At 37.3% G+C, this 24,613-nt stretch overlaps 1 protein-coding gene and 1 long non-coding RNA gene across 3 annotated transcripts; both read left to right on the top strand.

Moving 5' to 3' along the window:
* The first annotated feature begins 552 nt into the window (after positions 1-552).
* Positions 553-2,390, top strand: LOC117085495 (growth-regulated alpha protein). 2 transcript variants are annotated; one of them, XM_033214457.1, is made up of 4 exons: positions 553-725; positions 824-947; positions 1,062-1,145; positions 1,677-2,390. In XM_033214457.1, exons 1-4 carry the CDS (start codon positions 626-628, stop codon positions 1,690-1,692), a joined length of 324 nt encoding a protein of 107 aa, XP_033070348.1. In that variant the 5' UTR covers positions 553-625; the 3' UTR covers positions 1,693-2,390. The 2 variants fall into 2 exon arrangements, with proteins under 2 accessions (XP_033070348.1, XP_033070347.1); XM_033214456.1 differs by having other exon boundaries at positions 604-725; positions 827-947.
* Positions 2,391-7,293: 4,903 nt separating this feature from the next.
* On the top strand, positions 7,294-24,384 carry LOC117085494. The gene is made up of 2 exons (XR_004437979.1): positions 7,294-7,450; positions 24,155-24,384. It is a non-coding gene; the product is annotated as an uncharacterized LOC117085494 (long non-coding RNA).
* The last annotated feature ends 229 nt before the right edge of the window (positions 24,385-24,613 follow it).

The following is a 24,613-nucleotide window of genomic DNA, read 5'->3' as shown; positions in this document are numbered from 1 at the left end:
ATGTTAGATGTACATGAAATAGGCTAATCCGAAAATAAGAAAGGCTGAGGCAGAGAGGATAATACAGTTCCAGCCTATCTCCCAGCACCTTGTTAATTTCTCTCAACTTCCAGAGACAAATCCGAGACACAACTCTCTTCCTCCAAAGAGGTCGCGCCTACCCTGTGGTGGTTCTCAAGGATCCGCCCCAGCTCCTTCTCGGCTCCCAGCCCCACACACTGGGATCACTAGGCACCCAAGATCCCACCTCTCAGGTGGTATCTTCAGCGCTGGCTGCCACCCAGCCCCCCTCCAGGGATCCGGGGCAGAAGGCGAATATCCCAGAGTCTCAGAGTCCACGGGACTTACTCTAGAGGACGAGGCGCGGGCTGCATCAGTGGACTCCCCCACCCACTCGCACACCAAGTGCTCCACCCCGGGGGCGGGACCGTCTCCTTCCTTCTGGACTCCGCATGGATCTGGAGCTCCGGGAATTTCCCTGGCCTGGGATCTTCGGGCTTTCCAGCCCCAACCATGCATAAAAGGGGTTCGCGGATCTTGGAGACCCACAAAGCCCGGGCAGCAGGCACCTGTTCGCCAGCTCTCCCGCTCCTCGCACAGCCACCAGACCCGTCTGCTGAGCACCATGGCCCTCGCCGCGCTCTCCGCAGCCCCTAGCAATCCCCGGTTCCTGCGGGTGGCGCTGCTGCTCCTGCTCCTGGTGGCCACCGGCCGGCGCGCAGCAGGTGGGTCCCGACGCCTTGGGGTCCCCGGGCCGGACGCGGCTGGGGTGGGCGCCCCACGCCGACAGCCTCGCTCAATCAGTGAGTCTCTTCTTCCCTAGGAGCGTCCGTGGTCACTGAACTGCGCTGCCATTGCTTGCAGACCCTGCAGGGAATTCACCCCAAGAACATCCAAAGTGTGAACGTGAAGGCCCCAGGACCCCACTGCGCTGAAATCGAAGTCATGTAAGTCCCTCCCCGCGCTGCCGCTGTCACCGCCGCGGTCCTCGACTGTCCCGCTGCCCCAAACCCTGTGCCCAGTTCGACCTCCTGCCTGATGGAATTCCCTTCTCTCTGCAGAGCCACACTCAAGAATGGGCAGAAAGCTTGTCTCAACCCCGCATCCCCCATGGTTAAGAAAATCATCGAAAAGATGCTGAACAGGTGAATTATAGTTTCTATGTACACAGGTGACTGGAGCCGTTGGTCAGAAATACTGGCATCTGCCCCCTAAAAATAAAATCAGGAAAACTCAGGGGTTAGTTGAATGACTAGAAATTGTGATTATTGTTTTCACAATTAAAGTTTCCTTTACGATAATTACTGCTCTGGTGCCAGAGGATATTCCCAATGCCTGGCGTCCCCACCGAAGTTCTTCTTTCGTTCCATTGAATGTAGGTAAAACTACCTTCATTTGAGGCCCAGTAGGACAAAGAGTAATAGGTTCTGGCTGTTTTTAATCCAATAGTACAGTGGAGACCACCACCCCACTCCACCCCCATTCCTAAAAGAGCATCCCAAGCCTAGAGGTCCTTGCCACACAGTACAGCTGTCACAGGCAGTAGCCACTTGGTTGCCAGGCTGGGGAAACTGCATTCAGAAAACTCTACAGGCTGGAAGAGCAGGACAGGAGCAGAGTGTTGTGCAGTCAGTTTTCCCGAACACCTACTCAGGGCACTCATTTTCTCTTTACAGTGACAAATGCAACTAACCAGAAGGAAGGAAGAAGCTCATTGGTGGCTGTTCCTGAAGGAGGCACAGTCCTTATATGAACAGAAGAGAAAAGAGAGACACAGCTGCAGAGGCCACCTGGATTGAGCCTAATGTGTTTGAGCATCACTTAGGAGAAGTCTTCTATTTATTTATTTATTAGTTTGTTTTGAAGATTCTATGTTAATATTTTAGGTATAAAATAATTAAGGGTATGATTAAGTCTACTTGCACACTGTCCCGTTATATTCATTCTTTTTAAAATGTCAACCCCAAGTTAGTTCCATCTAGATTCGTATTTAATTTGAAGGTAGACTGTTTTCAAATGTTCTCCAGTCATTATGCTAATATTTCTGAGGAGCCTGCAACATGCCAGCCACTGTGATAGACGCTGGGGGATCCAAGCCAATAGCCAATGAGATCATTGTGAGGGCATGGGAATGTATGTGCGCATCTGTTTTGTAACTGTTTAGATGAATGTCAGTTGTTATTTATTGAAATGATTTCCTAGTGTGTGGGTCAACATTTCTCATGTTGAAACTTTAAGAACTAAAATGTTCTAAATATCCCTTGGACATTTTATGTCTTTCTTGTAAGGCATACTGCCTTGTTTAATGTTAGTTTTACAGTGTTTCTGTCTTAGAACAAAGGGGTTTAATTATTGATGTTTTCACACATAATGTAAAAATAAAGTACTTAAAAATAGAAAATCCTCGTTTGATTTTTGGGGGAAACAAGGGCTATCTTTACTGGAAAATCTGGTGATTTATATCAATATTTCTCAATATTTGTATTGTGTTATTTTCTGGGTGTTCAATTCACTGTACAGATAAATCAAACTATGAGCTATGCTTCATTTCATGTGGTGCTTGCTGCCAATACCCTTGGCACTCACCTAGTGAAGAATGTGCTTTACCAAACTATGGGCTGGACCCTAATGGGAGAGTCACTGATATAAATTGCCCCTTTTATAAGAAGTTTCTTTCTGTCTTGCTACTCAAATTTACCTCCTTAAAAACATTTATATTATCTTAATAAGTGCCCTCATTTCATTGCTTTGGTTAAACAACATTTCTTATAATTGTTGACAGTTTAATAAAGGTGGCAGTGAAATGGTGACTAAAATATTTCTTTTTTCAAAACTGAAATCATTTGTGTCGTCAATAGAAGCAGAAGTGAGTGGTTGAATGCTTCACCTGTGAAAAGATCTTATTGAAATTTGGGCTCAGCTTTCTAACCTTCACATATAAGTAATTAGTACTAAGATCAGCAGTGTTTCAATCCTTTATAGCAATATGCCAAATACAATGGTTTTAAGATTGGACTGCATTCATTTATATACTTTCTAGTGGAATTTTGATGGGACCTCATAGAGCAGTTGTCCTCTGGGGAACTCTGTATTCATTGCTGTCCCAGGACGGCAGCAGCACTACAGGTTTTAGGACAGAAGCACAATTGGCATGTCTAAGGAAGAAAGACCCCAATAATATAAAAGAAAGCACACTCCACACCTGAAAAGGAAGGATGTTCGTGCATGCATGAGGTGTGTACTTGTTTCTGATTCAGGACTCATTCAGGAAATCCTGAACCCTGGGTAACTGCCTCTAACAGAGGCAAGAAGGTGAGGCTGGCAGCTTCAATACTTGGAATCAAGTTCCGGATTGTCCCAAGAAGCTGGGCAAATAAAGGTCATAAGTAGCAAGAAACAAACTCTGTGAACTTTTCTCACAACTAAAAAAGTTAAAAATAAGAATCTCTTCATAATTCCAACATTATTAGTTAATTATGAATGAGATGAGAAATAATATTTATAAACTATACATAAACAAATAAATACAAACCATTTGAGAAACTCCATAAATGGTAGGATTCACTCCCTAATCCCAAGTTAGAGGACACTGGAAAATGTTTACAAGCAGCACCCAAGGGTTCAATAGAACCACTCCTTACACCTAAGACAAGTCCTTACCCTCAAACATTGGAGCTTGCTGTACTGGCTACTTAGCTCTGGCTAATAAGGAACAGGGAACATAAAAAGGACAAAAAAGGACAAAAGACATGCTTTTATTCACATGGTGGTTAAAGACAGATTTCAAAGGATCAGATTGACTTTGGTGTAAATTCTAGCTCTGTCACTATGATCTTGGGCAAGTTTCTTTACTTCACTCAACCTCAATTTCCTTTCTACAGGATGAGGATAATAACAAAATGAGGCTTCTGAAGTGTTGCAGGAATTAAATGTTATGCAGACTCTGGAAACCCAGTTCTTGCCATTGGTCCTCAGGCCAACTCCATGGACATTGTCTCAGTCTCAGTCTTAGATCAAGCAGATATATAAACTGTGGTTTTCACACCAAATTGCTTTGAAAACTTGCAAGTACAAGGCAGTCTCCTGTTGGGAGTGTTATAGCAGGCGGTAGGATACAGCCTGTTTGGTGTGGTAGTCACAGGGTGAAGGAAGTAGGAAAAGGATATTGCATAACACATCACAGTTTTGAGAAGCCATCAGCAGAAGACAGCAATGATCATAGTGACTGAGGTTTCTTGAGCAATGTTACCATGGGGTCTAGAGAAGGAAGGAATGAGGTGTGGCTAACACTATTCTGTCATTGTGAGTCTTCCTGAGACACCCTCTCAGGTGCTCCAGAAGTAACTAGAGAGACATTAAGGGATGGTGGAGGTGGCAGACCCACAATATCACAGTGAGGGAAGTCCAGAAAAACAGATCACAGTGTTTGTCTTTTCTGGCTACCCAATCACATAATTTAAAAAAGGACTTGTCCTGTCTTCTCCAGTGATGTCCCACTCCACTCACAATGAGTATGACAGCTGCAATGTACAACAGCTTCCCAACTTAAGGCACCTGTTCTTCTGCATCTCTTCCTGGGGGCTTTCTCTATTGAGGTGTGGGAAAGGTGGCTTGGCAGAGAGAGATTTCTCAGTCCACAGCTAGGATGGCCTGTGATTTGATGCCCTGAGAGGAGAAACAGGAGTTAACGGATGAATATTCAATTCTCCCAGTCTCTTGTTAGATAATTCTAGAAGTTCCTCTCTCTCTCTCCATGTATATGTGTGTGTTTACATTTTATAGTGTAGTAAAATAAAATAAATAAATATTAAAAATACAAATATATGAATAGATGAAATGTTCCACTTCTCTCTTATGTTTACACCTTATTTAAACACCTGAGCATAATTAAGATAGTTATTTAAAAATCTTGCTGTGCTAAATCTATCATTCTGTCACTTCTGAATCTATATTTACTTGATTTTTTCTCTTATTATAACTCATGCTGTTCTACTTCTTAGCATGGATAATCATTTTCATTTGACTGCAGGAAATTTTGAATCTTATGTTGCTGAGTGTCAAGATTTGTTTTCTTTCTTTAGAGTCTTGGGCTCCGTTTTGACAAGCAGTTAAGTTCTAGAGCATCAACTTTGTCTCTTTGGGGCTTGTTGTTGACCTTTGTTAGGGTGGTCTAGGAATGTTCTTCACTCTAGGGTTTGTTTAGCTGCACTACTAAGTCGTGTCTTTCTTGTGCCATTAGTGAATGCCCTGAGTGCTCACAGGTTCTCTCTACTCCAACAGGGTAGACCTTAAATATCTCTTCATTCCATGCTAGGTCTGAGGTTTTCTCAGCTTACAAATCTCTAGTTTGACTTATGGAGTTTGCTTGACTTATGGATTTTGCTTGATTTATGGAGTTTCACCTCATGCATGTGTAACTTAGTATTGATCAAGGAGACCCACTGGGACCTCAATGCAGATTGACGGAGTTTTGGTTTCTTGCATAGGTCTCTCCTTTCCGCAGTTCTTTTTTTCTAAACTTCTAGCCATCCCAGCTCTGCTGAATTCAAACCTGCGCCCCCTCAACTCACTAAGACTACCATGGTCTACTTGGGATCTCTCCCCCTGCACAGTGGTCCAGAGTTGCTCCAGAAAAAAACCAGGATAACCATACACCTCACCTTGTTTGTTTCCTTTGCTGAGGAATTCTAGTCTTTTGCTGCTTGTTGTCCAATGTCTGATAACAATTGCTTCATATATTGTGTTGCATTTTCTAGTTGCTTAAGACAGGAAGTTATGACTTTTGTTTTACTTCAACATGACTGGAAATTGAAATCTTATTGGGACAATTCTGATGAACATTTTACAAGGTTTCTTGAGACTCCATGGCAAGATGAAGCCCTGATTGCCCAAGTGATATCTCATTCATTACATACCTTTATTAGATTTTCTCTCTTCCCTATCCCACATTCCCCCACTCCCTCACTTGTTCTTTCTATGATCGTTTCTAAGATAAACTACTGCACGTAAGTCTTTGTATCAGACTCTGTTTTGGGAGAGCCCAAACTTAGACAATTGGGCCCCCCAGCAATTAGACCTCACAGCAGAGGCTTATGACTACTATTTCACTGACGAGTATAATGCCAGAGAACCGGGGGAAGAAAAATGGGAAGTGAGGCAGAAAAAAGCAAAAGCTCATGATAGGAGAGAGCATAACCACACTGGCCATTGCTGCACACAACTGAGTTCTTGACCTCACAAAGGGGCTGTTGTGAGTGTTTGCTTTTCTCTTCTGTAGAAATGTGAAATCTTCTCAAACCAAGAAATTGTAGTTGTCGTGTTTATAGCAGAGTCATAAATCATCCTAACAGCAGGGTATTGGCCTCTGATTTCTATTCTTTGGCTATGGTTAAAATAAAAATGTAGAATCTGGATCCATAAGGTCCTAAAGGAGGGGGAAAGAGTCTACCAGACTACAGTCAGGATCTCATTTTCACCTTTGAAGAGGTTAGCACTCCAAATGACATTTTTGTTCTCCATGTTAAAAATAATAAATCTTTCCTTTTTTAAGTGAAAAGTAGTTAAAAATATTCCTGTTGCTTTCAAGAATGTCCTAAAAAAGAAGCCAGATCATTTATGAAGACAAATAAATAAATAAAATGTTAAGATTAGGGACTGATCCCTTGGCAGCCAGACAGGAGTTTGGTTCAAAACTTGAGAGTCACAAGAAAAAGAAAATCAGCCTTCTCATTTTATAGATGGAACTGTGAAGGCTCAGAAACCACCAAGAAGTTACCATATGCCATGGAATTATTTCATTACAAAAGCAGGCCAGAGTTTGGTTTTCTGATGACTAATACTCAGTGATTTTTATTAAACTAGATTATTTTCATGACTGCTCAAGAAGATAATTAGTCTAAATTTTGGCTGTAGGGTTGGCTTTCTAAAATTTGTAGAACCTTTCTCAGGGTACTAATTAATAGCTAATAGCCATTCATGCCATGTGCTACTTTAAGATAGTTTAAAGAAAACATTGTGCATATTGTAGCCAAAGAGTTCAAAGTATAAAATGAGTTCAGTCAATTTTTGGTACTAACTAAATTACTCCATTAGTCATCTATTGTCACCCTAAAATGCAGTGGGTTTAAACAGTCACCATTTTATTTTGACACATGGCCATCAGTTTGGGCTAGGCAATGCAACAACCTGAGCTTGGCTCAGGTGGTTATTCTGATGGTGTCTCCTGGAGTCACCAGGTGACACTTGGTGACTTGAGTGAAGTTGCCTCACTCACGTGTCTGGTTGTTTGCACTAGTCATTTCCTGGGCCTCATGAGCTTGACTATCCTCATATGGTGGCAACTGCATTTTAACAGAGCAGGAGTAGAAGCTCCTAGGCTTCTTACTTTGTTGGCCTGGAACATCTCCAACATCACTTTTACCACATCCTGTTGGCCAAAGCAAGTTATACGGTGAGCATAGAGTCAAGGGGATTGGGAAACAGATTCTACCTCTTAAAGTGAGGAACTGCTAAGACTGTAAGGCTATTTTTAATCTTTCACTGTTGTATTACGTTCTGATATTTGATTTTCTTGTTTATGACATAGAAATACCCCTTGTAAAGTTTCCAGATAACTTATGAAAATTCATAGAGGAATGTTAACACAAATGTTTATTGGAGTACAATAAACAATTATTATTACTATATTTCATTGCATTTCAGTGTAGATAAATATTTAAAAAAATAAAACATAAGATTACAGTTAAAATTGGATATTTTGGTAACTTGCGTATTTGTATAAGCCTCAGGCCTATGTGAAAATTCAACTAACAAAATAACTGTCTATAAAATCAGGGAAGTTGTCAAGTTGTCAGTCTCAGCACTATGAGTCTAATTGTAATAAATTCTGCTGCAGATCTGGCACAAATTTTAGTAGCTGCAGAATGAGAGAACCATCTTTGATAAGAAAAATTACCACCTCTTTAACAAACTCCTTAGTAAACTATTGTGATGTCTTAAGCCTGTCTTTGAAGTTTTATGAAAAACTAAATTACTTTGAATCTTTCAATATTTGGTTATCTTATCTGTATGTGCTTCTTATTAGCACCATAACACCTGTACAGATTGATAGCACATTTTATTATCTTTAATTGGTACAGAAGGAAAATGAGACTTGAAGAAATCAAGGTTGCTTCTGAATAACAGTTTGAAGTTACTTACAGCTTTTCATTTCTACAAAGGACAAGATGTGATCAGTCAATTGAATGTTGTCAGTTTGTTAAAACATCTCATTTAAAGACTGAAATAGCTTTTTTCTCCTTCCTTCACATGCCCATATCTTGTTTGTGCCTCTTTGTGCATTTCTCTGTGTCAAATGCATATCAGTCTTCAAAAAAAAAAAAAAAAAAATGATTTTCTTTTTGTCTTCTCACCAGTTCAATGTTACCTTCCCTGTAAAGTCTTTCCTAACTGCCCTGGGGAAGTCCTCCCTCCCCTCTGCTTCCACCATGGCTCAGATATACAACTGACAACACAGATTACCTTCCAGTTTAATCTGTTTGCTCGTCTGTCTCTCAAAACAGACTGTGAACCTCTCAAGAGCAGAAATTCAACTTTTATTATCTTCGAATGCCTAGCATCAAGCAAAGGCCCTGGCAAATAAATGCTCAATTATAATTAGTAAAAGAAAATAACTTACTATTTAGGCTAGTTTTAGCTTTAAACTGTATCAACATTTCAGTAACCACTAGTTCTTCAGTTAAATGTTGTTATAGGTTGAGTTATGTCCCCCTCAAATTTCTATATTGATGTCCTAATCCCCAGTACTTCAGAATGTGACCTTATTTGGAAGTGGGGTTCTTAAAGAGGTAATCCAGTTAAAGTGAGGTAATTAGAGTGAACCCTTAATTCAGCGTGATTGGTGCCCTAATAAAAAGGGGAAATTTTGAAATAGACATGCATACAAAGAGAACACCATGTAAACATAAAGATAAACACCCACTGAGCATGTAAAGTGTCTGGAACAACTCCTTCTCTCACAGTCCTGAGAAAGAAACAACCCCACTAAACCTATATTTTGGAGTTCCAGAGCCCAGAATTGAAATATGAAAACATTTCTGTTGTTTAAGCAACCCAGTTTGTGATACTTTGTTATGATAGCCCTAGGAAACTAATACAAATGTTTTGCTCTTTGATTTGTTAATGCAAAAATACGTGGTCACGATAATATAATCAAAGTCACTTATAAAACTGTTTAAGAAATAAAATTAAATCTCATAGTTCACTATTAGTTAATTAACCTTGAAGCCAATGGAAACTGCTACCTTCAAACAATACGTAAAGTGTTGTTTGCAGTTCTTTTTAGAAATTATAATTTATTACTTTTCTTTAATGCTATGAAAAAAAAACTAGACCAGATTATCTTTCTACTTTAAATAATTAAAACACAAAATACATGAAGCGACGGACATTCGACAATAGGAATAATGGGACAGTAATCCCTGTGAGAAGAAAAAAAACAGAGGCAAGTCCTTCGATGACCCCAGAGTACCACATAGGGAGCATTTCCAGAAATGATCACTGAAAGGCCAAGTTCAGAGTTCTTTGTTGTCATTTGTTTTGTTTTGCTTTGAATGATGTTTTTATTTTTATTTTTACTTTAAGTTCAAGGGTACAAGTGTACATTTGGTACACAGCTAAACTTTTGTCATGGGGCTTTGGCATACAGATTATTTCATCACCCAGGTATTAAGTCTAGTACCTATTAGTTAATTTTCTTGATCCTCTCCCTCCTCCCACCCTCCACCTTCCAATAGCACCCAGTGTGTGTTGTTCCCCTCTGTGTGTCCGTAAGTTCTTATCATTTGGCTCCACTTTTAAGTGAGAACATGTGGTTTTTGGTTTTCGGTTCCAGTGTTAGTTTGCTGAGGATAATAGCCTCCAGCTCATCCACGTCCCTGCAAAGGACATGATCTCATTCTTTTTATGGCTGCCTAGTATTCCATGGTGTTTACATACCACATTTTCTTTATCCAGTCTATCTTTGATGGGCATTTAGGTTGATTCCATGTCTTTGCTATTGTAAATAGTGCTGCAACAAATACACATGTGCCTGTGCCTTTATAATAGAATGATTTATATTCCTTCTGGTATATATCCTGTAATGAGATTGCTGGGTCTTTAGGGCTTTGAGGAATTGTTGCACTGTCTTCCACAATGGTTGAACAAATTTACACTCCCATCAACAGTGTTTAAGCATTCCTTTTTCTCCATAACATTGCCAGCATCTGTTTTTTTTTTTTTTTTACTTTTCAATAATAGTCATTCTGACTGGTGTGAGATGGTATCTCATTGTGGTTTTGATTTGCTTTTCTCTAATGATCGGTGATGCTGAGCTTTTTCATGATTGCTGGCTGCATATATGTCTTCTTTTGAAAAGAATCTGTTCATCTCCTTTGTCCATTTTTAATGGGTTTTTTTCCTTCTTGTAAATTTGTCTAAGCTCCTTATAGATGGTGGATATTAGAGTTTTGTTGGATGCATAGTTTGAAAAAATTTCTTCTATTCCATAGGCTGTTTACTCTGTTGATAGCTTCTTTCACTGTGCAGAAGCTCTTAAGTTTAATTCTATCCAATTTGTCAATTTCTGCTTTGGGTGCAATATGCTTTCAGCGTCTTGATCATGACATATTTGCCAGTGTCTACATCCTGAATGGTATTGCCTAGGTTGTCTTCAGCATGGTGTTTATATTTTGGGGTTTTACATTTAAGTCTTTAATCTGTCTTGAGTTAATTTTTGTATATGGTTTAAAGAAGGGGTCCAGTGTTAATCTCCTGCATATGACTACCAAGTAATCCCAGCACCATTTATTAAATAGGAAATCCTTTCCCCGTTGCTTGTTCTTGTCAGGTTGGCTGAAAAATCAGATAGTTGTAGGTGTGTGGTCTTATTTCTGGGTTCTCTATTCTGTTTCTTTGGTCTATATGTCTGTTTTTGTACCAGTACCATAATGTTTGGGTTTCTGCAGCCTTGTAACATGGATAACAAGTTGGATAGTGTGATATCTCCAGCTTTAATCTTTTGGCTTAGGATTGCCTTGGCAATTCAGACTCTTTTTTGGTTCCACATAAATTTTAAAATCATTTTTTTTCCTTCTGTGAAGAATGCCAATGGTAGTTCAATAGCAATAACATTGAATCTATAAATTGCTTTGGGCAGTATGAACATTTTAATGTTACTGATTATTCCTATACATGACCATAGAATGTTCGTCCATTTATTTGTGTCATCTTTGATTTATCTGAGCCATGTTTAGTAGTTATCCATGTAGAAATTTTTCACCTGCCTAGTTAGCTGTATTCCCAGGTATTTTATTCTTTTTGTGGCCATTGTGAATGGAAGTTTGTTCCTGATTTGGTTCTCAGCTTGGCTGATGTTGTTGTATGGGAATGCTACTGATTTTTGCACATTGATTTTGTACTGAGACTTTGCAGAAGTTGTTTATCCATTTAAGAAGCTATTGGACTGCGACTATGTCATTATCTAGATATAGGATCATGTTGCCAGTTTGCGTTTCTTGACAGGAACTTGGTTGTAATCTGAACTCCGTTTTTCTGCAGCATATTAAGCTGTATGTGTAGGTCAGGTTTGACGGACTTTATTAAGACCTTAAATGGGATTACGCAAATACAAAAGCCAACAGCAAATACGTCCTGAGGAAATGCATCTTAATTCCCTACTTTGTACAAACATGTTCTTTGCAAACATGCCTAGACATTCTCATGACTCCATTCTACCAGTCACCATTAACCGCAACCAACATCGATCCGTTCACAATTATGCAGTTTCACCCCCAGAAAATAATACATGCACTTCCCTATTTAACAAGTTCATCTTAGCGTGCCCCTAAAGCCCCAGTTAAAACAAAACTTGAAAAACAAACTGTTTCCTTGCTGGCTTGTGAGTGACAACATGAGACTCAATAAACTGTACCTTTTATTCTTTAACCAGGATAGTGCAAGGAGAGTAATAAAAAAGTTCTCAGCGTTGCAGAGAGCACATAGAAGTGGGATGCAGTATTGATTCCACCATCCAGACCAGGATCAAGATCAAGGACAGACATGGATACTCAGAACTCCTCCAGCACTCCTCCTGCTGGCTGTTATGGTCCTGGATACATTTGCTAAGCCAACTGTGGCTTTTATCTTTTCCTTTTAGGCACTAGAAAATCTCAGAAAAGATTCCAGATGTAATGAGATTGTATTTGACGTTAAGGAAAATGTAGAAACTGTGAAACTGAAACTTAAGCTGACATATACAGTATTTAGACTGTGGAGCATAAAGAATTTCTTATTGAGTCAAATAGAAACATGTGTTTAACTTCCTAGAAATATCTGACTGTAAGAGTCTGTGCTTTTCTTATTATAGATGATAGCAGGAACATTACCGAAAATTGGTTTACAGTATTCATTTCAATGATAGCAAGCAGAGAGAAAATGCTACTTTCAATTAATAAAATTCACATATAATCTTTATGTTTACAACTTTTGGTAGAAAGGATCAAGTTGATTTTTGCCATTGAAAAAGTTATCTTACTGACAATACCTACTTGTAATAGATGCTCAATAATTGTTTGTTGATCAGGATAATAACATATAATTAGGTTTGTGTAACTGTCTTCATAAATATTTCTATCTGTACTGAATTTGTGAATACAGTTGTGTGTCCTGCTGTATTGATTTCTACTTTCAAGTAAAGAAGTAAGCATCATGGCTATGTTTGTTCTCAGTAAGGATTTTTCTAATTTTTTCTTACACAATTGATTCCTCTGAGAATCAAGAGTTGTGATGTCAGTGTATTCAGACACATTCTGACTTTATTCCTCATCAATTCATTAAAAATGTTCAGTTGACATGTGAGGGTCCTTTCTGCAGAAGAAAAGAAGTCGTGTAAGTAGTGAAGATGTGGTGGAGTATGGAAGCCTCTAGGATAGCAGTTTTCAAAGCTGGCATTTCCTTACAAAGTATGCTAGGTTGGAAGTATAGGAGACCTAACCTCTAGGCGTTATTCCCACACAATGTGGGAAGATAACTGCCCAGTCTTTATGCTTCCATTCCTGATAACATTATGTACTTTCCCCAATAAAAAGGGCTCTCAAATTTGAACACAGGGTATGAATTCATCTGAGTGGAGTTAACCTTATAGTCAGTGAAGATGTACCATAATCAAAGATACACATGCCTCAGTAAGGATACATGGATAATTAGTTGATCATTGGGAAATCTATTACAAACTTAATTATATGATAAACTCCATATGGCCACATGGCCATGGAGACAACTGAGGCATAAGCCTACAAATAAACAGCTTAGAGACTGTGGAAAACAATTCTGCATTTTATTAAAATTTTTTTTACTGTAAACTATGTTATATAGATTGCTTCAGCTGTTCATTGCTAGGTAATGGATTACCACAATTTAGTGGCTTAAAATTAACTGACTTTTTGATTTTCACAGTTTTGTAGCTTAGCAATCTAGGTGGCTTGACCAGGTTCTCTGCTCGGGGTTTCATAAAGTCAAAATCAAGGTGTCAGCTAAAGTCTCATTTGAAGACACTAGGGATGAATTCACTGCCAATCCAGGTTGTTGGTAGAGTTCAGTTCTTTGAAATATAGGACTGAGCGCTTCATATTCTTCCTGACTGTTGGCTTGGGATCATTCACAATGCCTACAGGCTGCTCTCCAGTTCTTTCATATAAGCAACGAACAATCTTCCTTGCATTGAGTTGGTCTCACCCCTCAAATCTCTCTTACTTCTTCTGCTACCTGTCAGAGAAAACTCTCCACTTTTAGGGCTCAAGACATTACATTAGGCTCACTTGAATCAACCAGTTTGTATTAATTTAATAAACTCATAGTAACCTTAATTACACGTGCAAAAATACCTTTTGCCATGTGAGATAACATAACTATGGGTGTAATATCTTATTATATTCACATTCCTAGGGATGTGCGGTATGTATTTTCTGGTCAGCACTTTTAGTATCTTATTTTCTTTTTTTTTTTTTTTAAACAGTGAGAACAGCAAAATTTATTTTTATGGCACTGTGGCAATAATGGAAGTTTTTAAAAAAGCCATATATGTAACAATATTTACCACTAGCCAGCTACAGAACACTCCCAAATGAAAATTTTAGCAACTTATCTGATATTAATTCTTTTTTTAAAATATTTTTTATTATACTTTAAGTTCTAGGGTACATGTGCATAATGTGCAGGTTTGTTACATATGTATACTTATGCCATGTTGGTGTGCTGCACCCATCAACTCGTTAGCACCCATCAAGTCATCATTTATATCATGTATAACTCCCCAATGCAATCCCTCCCTCCTCCCCCCTCCCCATGATAGGCCCCAGTGTGTCTTATTTTCAGAAATAATCTTACTTTTACAGGGTTTACAAAAATATTATTCTATATTATCTTCTAGAATTATTACATTTTTTTCTTTGTGTTAAGACCTGAATCCATATGGAATTTATTTTGTATATGATGTGAGAAACACATCCAATTTTATTTTTCCATATGATTCATCAATTATTTCAGCACCATTTAATAAAACATCATTTCCTCACTGATACACAATACTATTTCTGCCATACATTGAGCTCTCCTGAAAGCAGAGGGATGATTCTAACCCCTCCTCTCTTTCCCATTCATCAGTTTGTCTACAACTGTACACAGTCTTCATTATTAATATTTTATAATTTTTAACACCTGGGATGGGAAATTCCTCTATCTTTTTCAAGAGTGGCTTGTCTCTTTTTGGACTTTATTGAGGCCTTCTTTAATGTCTTTAAAGTTTCATAATTTTCTTCATAAAGGTTTCCCATACTTTTTATTATAACAAACATATTTGTTGCCACTTTATATTGTTTGATGTTATTGTAAAGATATCTTTATAAAATGTAACATTCCAGTTGTTACTGTTTAGACACACAATTTTATATTGGTTTTGTAACCACCAACCTTTTAAGTAGTCATAGCATCTGGGAAAAACGGCAGTTTAGTTTCCTCTTTTGGCAACTCTATGCCTTTTGTTTATCTTTCTAGCTTTGCTGAGATATCTGCAATGATAGTAGGTATACTGTCTTGTTTCAGCACTCAAAGGGATTACTTTCAAGTTTTCACTATTGTGTATGATGTTTTAGGCTATACTTTTATTGGTAATTTGCTAAGGATTCATTATTATATTATTTTTATTGATTTTTATCATGGAATATTGCTATGTTATTTTCTTAAACTCTGGAATGCATACCTCTCGCTCAGGGTGTGGTAAGATGATCCAGCACTAGAGGTGCTGGTGGAACTTTGTGGTTTTGTGAACTGCAGTTGAAAACTACAAAATTAATATAAATAAAAAAATTGATCCTCTCCCTGCCCAATGATCAATGAGCATTTATGAAGCTGAAAGCATTAACAGAAATATAACAATAAAGAATATATGATAAGAGACTGACCATTGTCAGCCTGGAAGACATTACATTGTATAGACTTTCCAGAGTCTTAGCAGTATACTTATTTACTATGTACATAAGTCAAATAATGTATGCTGACTGGTTGATATCTCAAAAGATTTAAAGAAGATGTCATTATTTAGTTGGTAAAAAATTTAGCAATGCATACTGAAATGATTAAAAGTTGTTCTCTAATAATATGATAAATTTAGTTTGAGAAATCTAAGTGTTCATTCTAAGCATATTCATTTTATCTTTCAAAAATTCTAATGAATTAATTTAAAGCATTGTTAAAATAATCATAGTTATTATTTAGCCAGAACATTCTTTTCTTTTCAGAGCCACACCGAAAGATGGGAAAATAATTTGTTTGGATCCTGAGGCTGAATGGGTGATGACTATTATCCAAGAGATTATGGACAGGTGTAATTAATGCCAAGGATTCTCATATTCACTTTCTTTTTTCTTTTAATTAAATATAGATTTAAAATATATACCAACTTTGCTTTAGATTAAAATAAAATAATGACAAGATTAGAATATGTCTATTCCAGAGAATGAAAAAGATTAGTCCCCAGACCACCTGGGAACTTCATAGAAATGCAAATTCTCAGGTTTTACTTCAGACCTACTCAATCAGAGTTTCTGTGGGTGGGCCTAAAAGTTTGCTTTTTAAAACACCCTCATGGTGAGTCCAATGCACTCCCTAATTTTAGAACTATTAGCAGTTAACACCTTCCATTTAATATTGTATCCAAGTTGACTTGTGTTTAAAATAACCCCATGGAACACAAAAGTTACATAAAATTGCTATAATCTGTTTTATACAGACCAGCTAAGTGGGCAATAGACCTATCTGATGAAAGAAGTTTCAAGGGACAAAATTGCCCCTCTTTGAAAAAAGGTATTTCTGGCACCGCACTTTTAGAAATTAAACTTCAGGTAGAATCTGCAAATCAGTGTATGGAGAAGGGATAATTAGGATAGGCAGGTAATAATACGAGTGTGTTTGGATTAACTTCTAAAAGTAAGAAACTTGAATATTTTCTGAATTTTTGAGCCATAGAAGTGTGTCCACTCATAACAAAAAACAAACAAACATATTCTGTATTTTTTTTTTGATTAAAAAACACAAAGAAAAGCAAATTAAGGGTATTTGGAGCTTATGATTCACCTGAGGGTCACCTTGGTGGTAAAGAAGTGTAATGTGCTGGGAAGAGTTTGGGTTTTGAATCCTATAGCTGTGGCTTAGCATTCCAGATCTACCAATTATAAGTTACATCATTCTGGAGAATTCCCTTAACACTGGGGATTTACATGCTTTCATTTGTTTTTACTTTGTTCTGTTGTGAGAGAAGTAGAGATAACACATGTAGAGTGCTTAATTATGGCTACTAATTTTTGACTTACTAAATGAATAGTTTTTTTCTTTATTCTTATTTCTTTATTTCTTTATTCTTTGTTGCTGTTGTTTTTTTCAGATGCCTTTCTTAGAAACACACCGCATGCAGCTAATCCTGTGTGTCTGTGTAGTTACATGTCACTCTGCTTGTATTGTAGGTCTCCTAACTGATGTCCACACAAGGAACATCACATCTTATGGGTAACAAGAGACCATGGTGTCATCATGAGCATGGACATCTTCCAGAGTTTTCATTGAAGGGGGCACTACTTTTATGAAAATATAGAACTAGAATGAACTGTTTTCCTTACTCTTTCTGAGGACTAAAACATTGTTTTCAGGCAGGTGTTTGGCTCTTTGTTAGAGGAATAATGATGGACAATGTGATGAAATTTCCATATAGGAAAGAAAATCCCCAAACCTCATATAGTAGGTGAGGGATTTCTCTATAGGCTCAATATATTTTACTAGATTTCATCTCCTCAATTCTGTCCCCTACCACTCTTTAGTCCCTTTAACTTCCTAGTGGACAATAGCAGTTGACTGCTGTTTCTTTTTTCTCTACTCAATTTTTAAAATATCATCCTTAATGACACCAGTGTGCTTTTTTGTTAACTAATACACACTCTGATCTCTTGATGGTTCAACCTTTTGTGTTCCAAAGGCCTTAACCTCCACCCCATTGTAGGCATCCACAGACTTGGATTTCACTATCAATTTGGGTTGCTTTATCTGCTCTATCTCCAGTGTCCAAAACTAAAACACCTTTTTAAAGAAGAATATTTCATTCATTATAACATCTCAAATAAAAATACATTTAGGAAGATTATGAGACATAATGCAGTTATATAATAGAATTGTCTTAAATTTTAAGAATTTACTTTCAAGTAAAACAAACCTAATAGAAAAAATTAGTCAAGAGAAGGAATGACCCAACCTAGGGAACTGTAAAGCCATATGTGAGAGGAGGAAGGTGGGAAAAGTAAAGACCATCTGGACCCAGGGAAGATCACAAGGATGCTAGCTCAGAAGGATGAGGTGGAGAACCTAGACCTAAGCAAAGTTCTAATTATTTAGCTTCTTTCTGGTAGAATTTCTGCATATGTAATACCATAGAATATTAAGCGAATAAACATCTCTTTTTAACCACTTCTGAAGAATGTGTTATCAGATAGGTGGTATTCTGTCATGGAGTCAATGCTTCATAAAGGGAATATTTATATGCACCAGAACCCTTAGGGCTTTCTCCTATCTTGTCTTGTGTTCTTGCTTCTCTCTGCTGGCTGAGGTTTCTTTCTTTCTTCCTCTCTCATTCTCTCTGCTTCCCTGGTCTCCGTGGAAACTCATCTGCAAAAATGAACTTGCTTTCTTTACGGTTCACTTTCCAGTTCCTGGGAGAGAAGATCTTATTGGCCATATTAATTCAAGTGTACATACAGGTTCAATCAACTGTGGCCAGGAGACCATGGTTACATGGTACAAACAAAGCTATTTGGGGTACATCGCTATAGAATGAAGAAATAGTTCCCAGAGAAGTAAAAGTTTTTTTATTAATTGAGCAAGTACCTCCAAAGCATGCAATCCCTGCATATGTGTATCTGAACATGGGAGAGAGAAAAAAAAAAAAAAAAAAAAAAGAAAACACATCTCCTCAGAAGAAACAAACTATTGGTCTTTAGAGTGGTAATATGTACATACTGAAAGAGAACTAGACAAAAAGTCCAGATGTTTGGGCTCTACGATTCTGAGCAAGCATCTGAGCTTCTTTATACTCAGTTATAAATGTGAAAACATGGCAAAATGAAACAAAAACATCTCCTCCTTGACAAAACTGTCAAGAGGAGATAATAAAATTGAAAATGCCTTGAACATAAACATGAAAAATCAATGTGTTGTTCTTATTAAAACTATGGGATCACTTCTTAATTAGTATTTAGAAAAGCAAGTTTTATGGTACCTGTTCACATTGCACTATCCATAACTACATATGCACCAAGCCACTAAATTATTTGAAGCAGGTGTCAAGTTTTACTGCTACAGATCATAGCAAAAATGATAATAGTTCTTAAGCTATATACTAACAAGTACCTCTGAGATTGAGCTCTGTGAAAAAACAAACAAACAAACTTCTCTGGACAACAAGTCCAAGACTAAGTACTTGAGCGTGTAAAATTCCAAAATTCCAAGGAAAGGGATCTAGTTAGCACAGATTGAGTCATGCACCCACTCATGGTCTACCCCTCTGTGGGCAGGAAATTAGAAACACACCATAGAGACATGGCTGCCAGAAGTCCTCCCAGGGTGAGGCAGGCTATTCCCAGACTAACAAATATACACCTCAGTGGGACCTCCCTACCCCTCAGAGAGCATCCTTCTTAAATCTGAGGGAAGAGTAAATAATTGTGGGTACTTTTAGTTTCAGAGGATTTTTTTTCAGGGGTACAGGGGGAGTGATAAAATAAGCTGAAAACCTCTGAACTACAAGTCAACTAAAATACTGGCTATGGAAACAATTCTTTTAAATGAATAGCTTAGCTCTCTAGAAAGTAGTAAAAACCCCCAGGACCTCAAAAAAGAGGAATCAGAAAGTAGGACAAGAAATTTCACAGGTTAGTGCCATGGATTGTGGAGAGTAAGAAGGTGGTTGCTCCATCAGTAACCTAGATGTTGACATTTTTATCTCACATTAGAACAGAAGACATGGCTGTGGATCCTTGTAAGACAGAGAGTGGTAACAAAGGTCTTCGTATAAAATCAGAATCCTCAATAGAAATAAATCTACCAAAAACACTGATTTACAATAAGTAGGCATGTTTGCCTTAACATGAACAACAGGTTGAATAAAAAACGATTTCTTGAGAAATAGTTTGGGATTTGGTTATAACACCTGTTTCAGCTTGGAACCCCTTGGTACCATAGAAGGAGGCCCATATCAATACCTGGCAAAAATGAAACTAAAACTGCACTAATCTGACATATTTTCAATAGGCACCACACAGAAGTCTGAAAGATAAAGCCACACTGAAGATGGGTTAATAGTCCAAATTCATAAAACTCTGGAGAAACCATCCACCCTAAACAGGGGTTAAAACTTGGAATAAACAGCACTCCTAAATTGAAAGTGTTAAAATCAACAAAGGAAACCATTATAGAGATATTTCAAATTGTTAGACATCAAAGAAGGACTTGAAATATAAGAATAAAATAGGATACTAGGAAATCAAACAGATTTGGGAAGCGTATGGGAGAAATCTCAAACAGATAAAAGAAAAAAAAAGAATAGCAAATTTGAAAAAAGCAGAGGAGCTTCTAGAAATAGGAACACAATGATACAATGTGAAATTTCATAGGGTGGCTTAAGCAGTATATTTGATTCATCTAAAGAGAAAATTATTTTGGAAGATCTGAGGAAATTACTATGCAGCAGAGATAAAAATATAGAATATATTATACAATAGGAGGTTAAGAAACTTGAAAAATGATATGAGAATATCTAACTTATTTCTGAAAGAAATTCCAGACCACAAGGAGAGGGAGAATAGGTAAAAAGTAATATTTGAAAGGATAATGATTGAGAATTTTGTAGGATAGATGAAACCCCTGTGTTCAAGAAGCCAAATAGACTTTAAGCAGAGCAGAAAAATAAAACGTTCATGGTCAGCTGCAATGTACTGAAAGTACAAGATCCAAAAGATAAAGACCTGAGAATGAATAAGCATGTTCTAGAAGGAGAATTAAAGAAAAGATCAAACTTGAGTCACGTCTCTGGAAATAATGTAGTTTCTCTAAAAGGGAATTGTTTTGGATGAATTAGTTGTAAAACAATATAAAATTGCTGTGGTTTTTTAATGCAACTCCGTAATGAAGCATAAAGGACACTAAGTTTGGCTTATGTTAGTTATGACTAAATGTCATATGGTTTCTAAGAGATGCAATGAACTACTAGTAAAAACATCAGGATTAATGATGTGTTTATTTATCAACTAATTTTCTTCGTAATTTTTTGCTTCTGTATGTCTGTGGTTCCAATCTTATGTATCTAATGATTCATACATTTTAGATTTTTTCTTTGATTTCTTTTTTCTTCAGGATCAAAGTATTTTTCCCAAAATGTAACCTGCTGGACACATTGAGAAAAGTGGATAATTTTTATTGCTCTCTACCCATCCATCTTAATGTGATAATGTGGAGAAGTGCTAAAAATTAAAAGTTAAAACAGATTTTGGAGAAGACAGACCCTATATCTAGCATTTACAAGTTATGTGTTTTCAGGCAAATAACAGCTCTGAATCTGTTTTCTCCTATAAAATGTTAACATTAATATCACTTTATTTGAAGTTTGTTGAGAATATTAAAAAAGCAAATGTGTTCCACAGATTTATGCCTTATGAGTCATAGCAAATAATTTATAGTGTTCCTGAAAATATTGTTCAATTTCTTGGCTTAAAGCTTTTGTTTATACTGTGCCCTCTGTGCAGATCAATTCCCTTTACTCTGCCTCCTTACCCTTCACATGACCTAACATTTAAAGGATCTAAGGTCTGAAGAGGGACTTTAGTTTGCGTGTCATCAACGACAGCTTCCCACACCCCTTAAGTTAGGGTTATCTGTTCCTCTTCATCTACATAAGCTGCCAACTTTCAATTGTTTCACATTTAACTTCATTTCATTGAGGAAGCTTTTGAGTCAAATCAAATGTAAATGACTTGCCAAAGATTATAAAACTAGTAAGTGACAGAGCCAAGGCATGAAGCCAGGAATCCTCATTTTTATCTTAAATTACCTCTGCTGCTTATGCTTCAGTTAGCAGGGTTAGCTCCACCCTGGTTAATCCCAAACTCTGTGGGGTGCTGAAACATAAAATTTTTAGAAAGAGACCCCCTGTGTATTTCTCGGTGAGGTGCATTTATTCCCCATGACACAGTGATTAATTCATCAGGCCTTCTAAGCCATCTTGACTGCTGCTCCTTGCCAGCTCTGCTATCCTTACTTTTTTTTTTTTTTTTTGAGACGGAGTCTCGCTCTGCCGCCCAGGCTGGAGTGCAGTGGCCGGCTCTCAGCTCACTGCAAGCTCCGCCTCCCGGGTTCACGCCATTCTCCTGTCTCAGCCTCCCGAGTAGCTGGGACTACAGGCGCCCGCCTCGTCGCCCGGCTAGTTTTTTGTATTTTGTAGTAGAGACGGGGTTTCACCGTATTAGCCAGGATGGTCTCGATCTCCTGACCTCATGATCCGCCCATCTCGGCCTCCCAAAGTGCTGGGATTACAGGCTTGAGCCACCGCGCCCGGCCTCTGCTATCCTTTCACTGGATTATCAGGTGCTGTAATCTTGATCCGGACAGATGCATCTTCTGAATTTTCTTTTTAGTGCCAACAGAAATACGTTATTTAAATATAGCTAAATCTCCTTCTACAACTCACCATTTTCAATGGAAATTTTTCTCCTTTCTTGAACCTAATTTATTGTCTGTCACTGCTAAAAAGAATTGTCCTCCCACTTCTCACCATGACCACCACTACCACCATCACCAACCTCTCCTGAAACACACATTTACTCACAACTATGCCCAACTCTATGGGCCAGGGAGTCCAAGGAAGAAAAGATGACAAAGTAAGAAAGACTATTAGTCAGATCCTTGTTGTCATGTATTTGTAAGAAATATTCATACATCAAGAAAATAAGCATTTTCTGCTCAATAGACTGTAAATATTCATTGTGTTCTTTCCACTTGTATTTTTATTTCATTTCAGTTTTCCTCATAAAAAATATTATTAGTGTAGTTAATTTATTAATTTTTTCTTTATGGCATCTGGAGTTTGTGTTTTGCTTTCATAACACTTCCCCCTTTCAAAACTCATTTCTTTTTCTTTTCAAATTTAGATATTTGATCCATCTGGAATTTATTTTGGTATAAGGAGAGATACAAGATTTAGCTTGCATCTATCCTCAGATGGTTAACCATATGTTTCAACTTCATTTATTTGCTTATCCCTTTCCCTCGATGGTTTTAAATACCTCCTCTGGTATGTGTTTAATGTCATTTGAATTTGGTTCCGAACTCTCTATTCTATTCTACTAATATCTCTGCTTCTTTGTCAGCCACCATCAGAATTTAAAGATTACTAGGCCCTTAAGAATATACAATGGATTCTGGGGACTCAGGGGAAAAGAGAGAGAGAGGGGTAACATAAAAGACTACACACTGGGTACAGGGCACATTGCTTAGGTGATGGATGCACCAAAATCTCAAAAATCATCACTAAAGAAACTTATCCATATAATCAAACACCACCCATTCCCCTAAATCCTATTGAAATAGAAAAATAATAATAATAAAAATTGAAGAATGACTGTGCCTTTATATGCATTAGTATCTGTGTTGCTAATCCTTCTTTTGTACCTCTTCATTTTCAAAGATTTTAGGGCTCTTCCCTAATATTTGTTTTGTCATGTAAACCTTAGAATCAACTTGCCTAATTCCAAAGAAAATGAACCTATTGATATTTCATTGGAATTCTCTATTTGTGGATTAATGTAGAAAAAAATGATATATTTACAACTATTGTCTACTTAAGAATCAAACACATCTTTTGCTTAATTCAAGGATGTGTATGTGTATCTGTGTGTGGACACATATGCACCTTAAAGGTATTTTACACTTTTCCTCATTAAATCTTGTTCATTTCCTATTTAGTTTATTCCTAGACAATTTTTGTTACAACTGTGTTTGCTGTGATTAAAAATGAGACTTTTTATTCCATTACATTTTAAACATGCTGTTGCTTTTTTATGGGAAAGCTCTTGATGTCTGCATATTAACTCCATAACAATCAAGAGGCTGAACTTTTCAATTGCATCACGTTAAGTTAAACTTGATTAATTGAGTTTCTGTTTGTGTAATCATGGCATCTGCAACTCACAACAATTTTTTTGCTCTTATGTTTTTATATCTTTTTTGTTTCCTTCTTTCTCTGATTAAATTGGTAGTACTTAGGACAAGTTCTTAATATAAATGGCTGTAAGCATTCTTAAACTTATCCATCCCTTTAATGAGACTAAATGTTCTGCTACTAGGCATGATACCGGCTTGGGCTGAAGGCAATATTTTCAAAATAAGATCAAAACTCATGTGAAAGGAAAAATACTTCTCTACCTCTGAGTAGGGTGCACCCTTGCCTCTATTGTACTCAGAGGAGTTACTTTGTTTAGTAAGAAAAAATCAGGCATGTTCAACACACCTCTGTTTTCCTACCTTTTAGGATCAAGATACTGGGAGAATGAATTCTTCTCTTTGCCAAAACTCTTACCTGGGTGTCCTTCCAGCTTTCCTACTTGATGTGGACCATAACCTTCTTGTTCAGCACTACTAAACCTTTGCTGGATATGATTGTCTAGTTCTGATGTTAAATTCACAAGTCTATTTGGCTTTCTCACCTAGCCATATCTTCTGTGGCGTTTCTTAAAAGCAATAAACATCCATTGGTGTAGATATGCTCTTCCTTTTTCTCTTATTTTTTTCAGGATAATAGAGTATGTGTCCAATCACACTTTAGCAGGAATTGTGAAATTTCTAATGAAAGTTGTATCTTATCAAATACTTTTGCAACATTGACTAGAGACAATTTAATTCTCTCTCTTTTTTGTTTTGATACTCTTTTCACAAATAGGCACCAATTTGGGGCTTAATAAATCATTTTTGCATTAAATTATGAAATATT

The sequence above is a fragment of the Trachypithecus francoisi genome, unplaced genomic scaffold, assembly GCF_009764315.1.
Source record: "Trachypithecus francoisi isolate TF-2019V2 unplaced genomic scaffold, Tfra_2.0 Lachesis_group1, whole genome shotgun sequence".
NCBI lineage: Eukaryota > Metazoa > Chordata > Mammalia > Primates > Cercopithecidae > Trachypithecus > Trachypithecus francoisi.
This window is presented reverse-complemented; position numbering and strand designations above follow the sequence as displayed.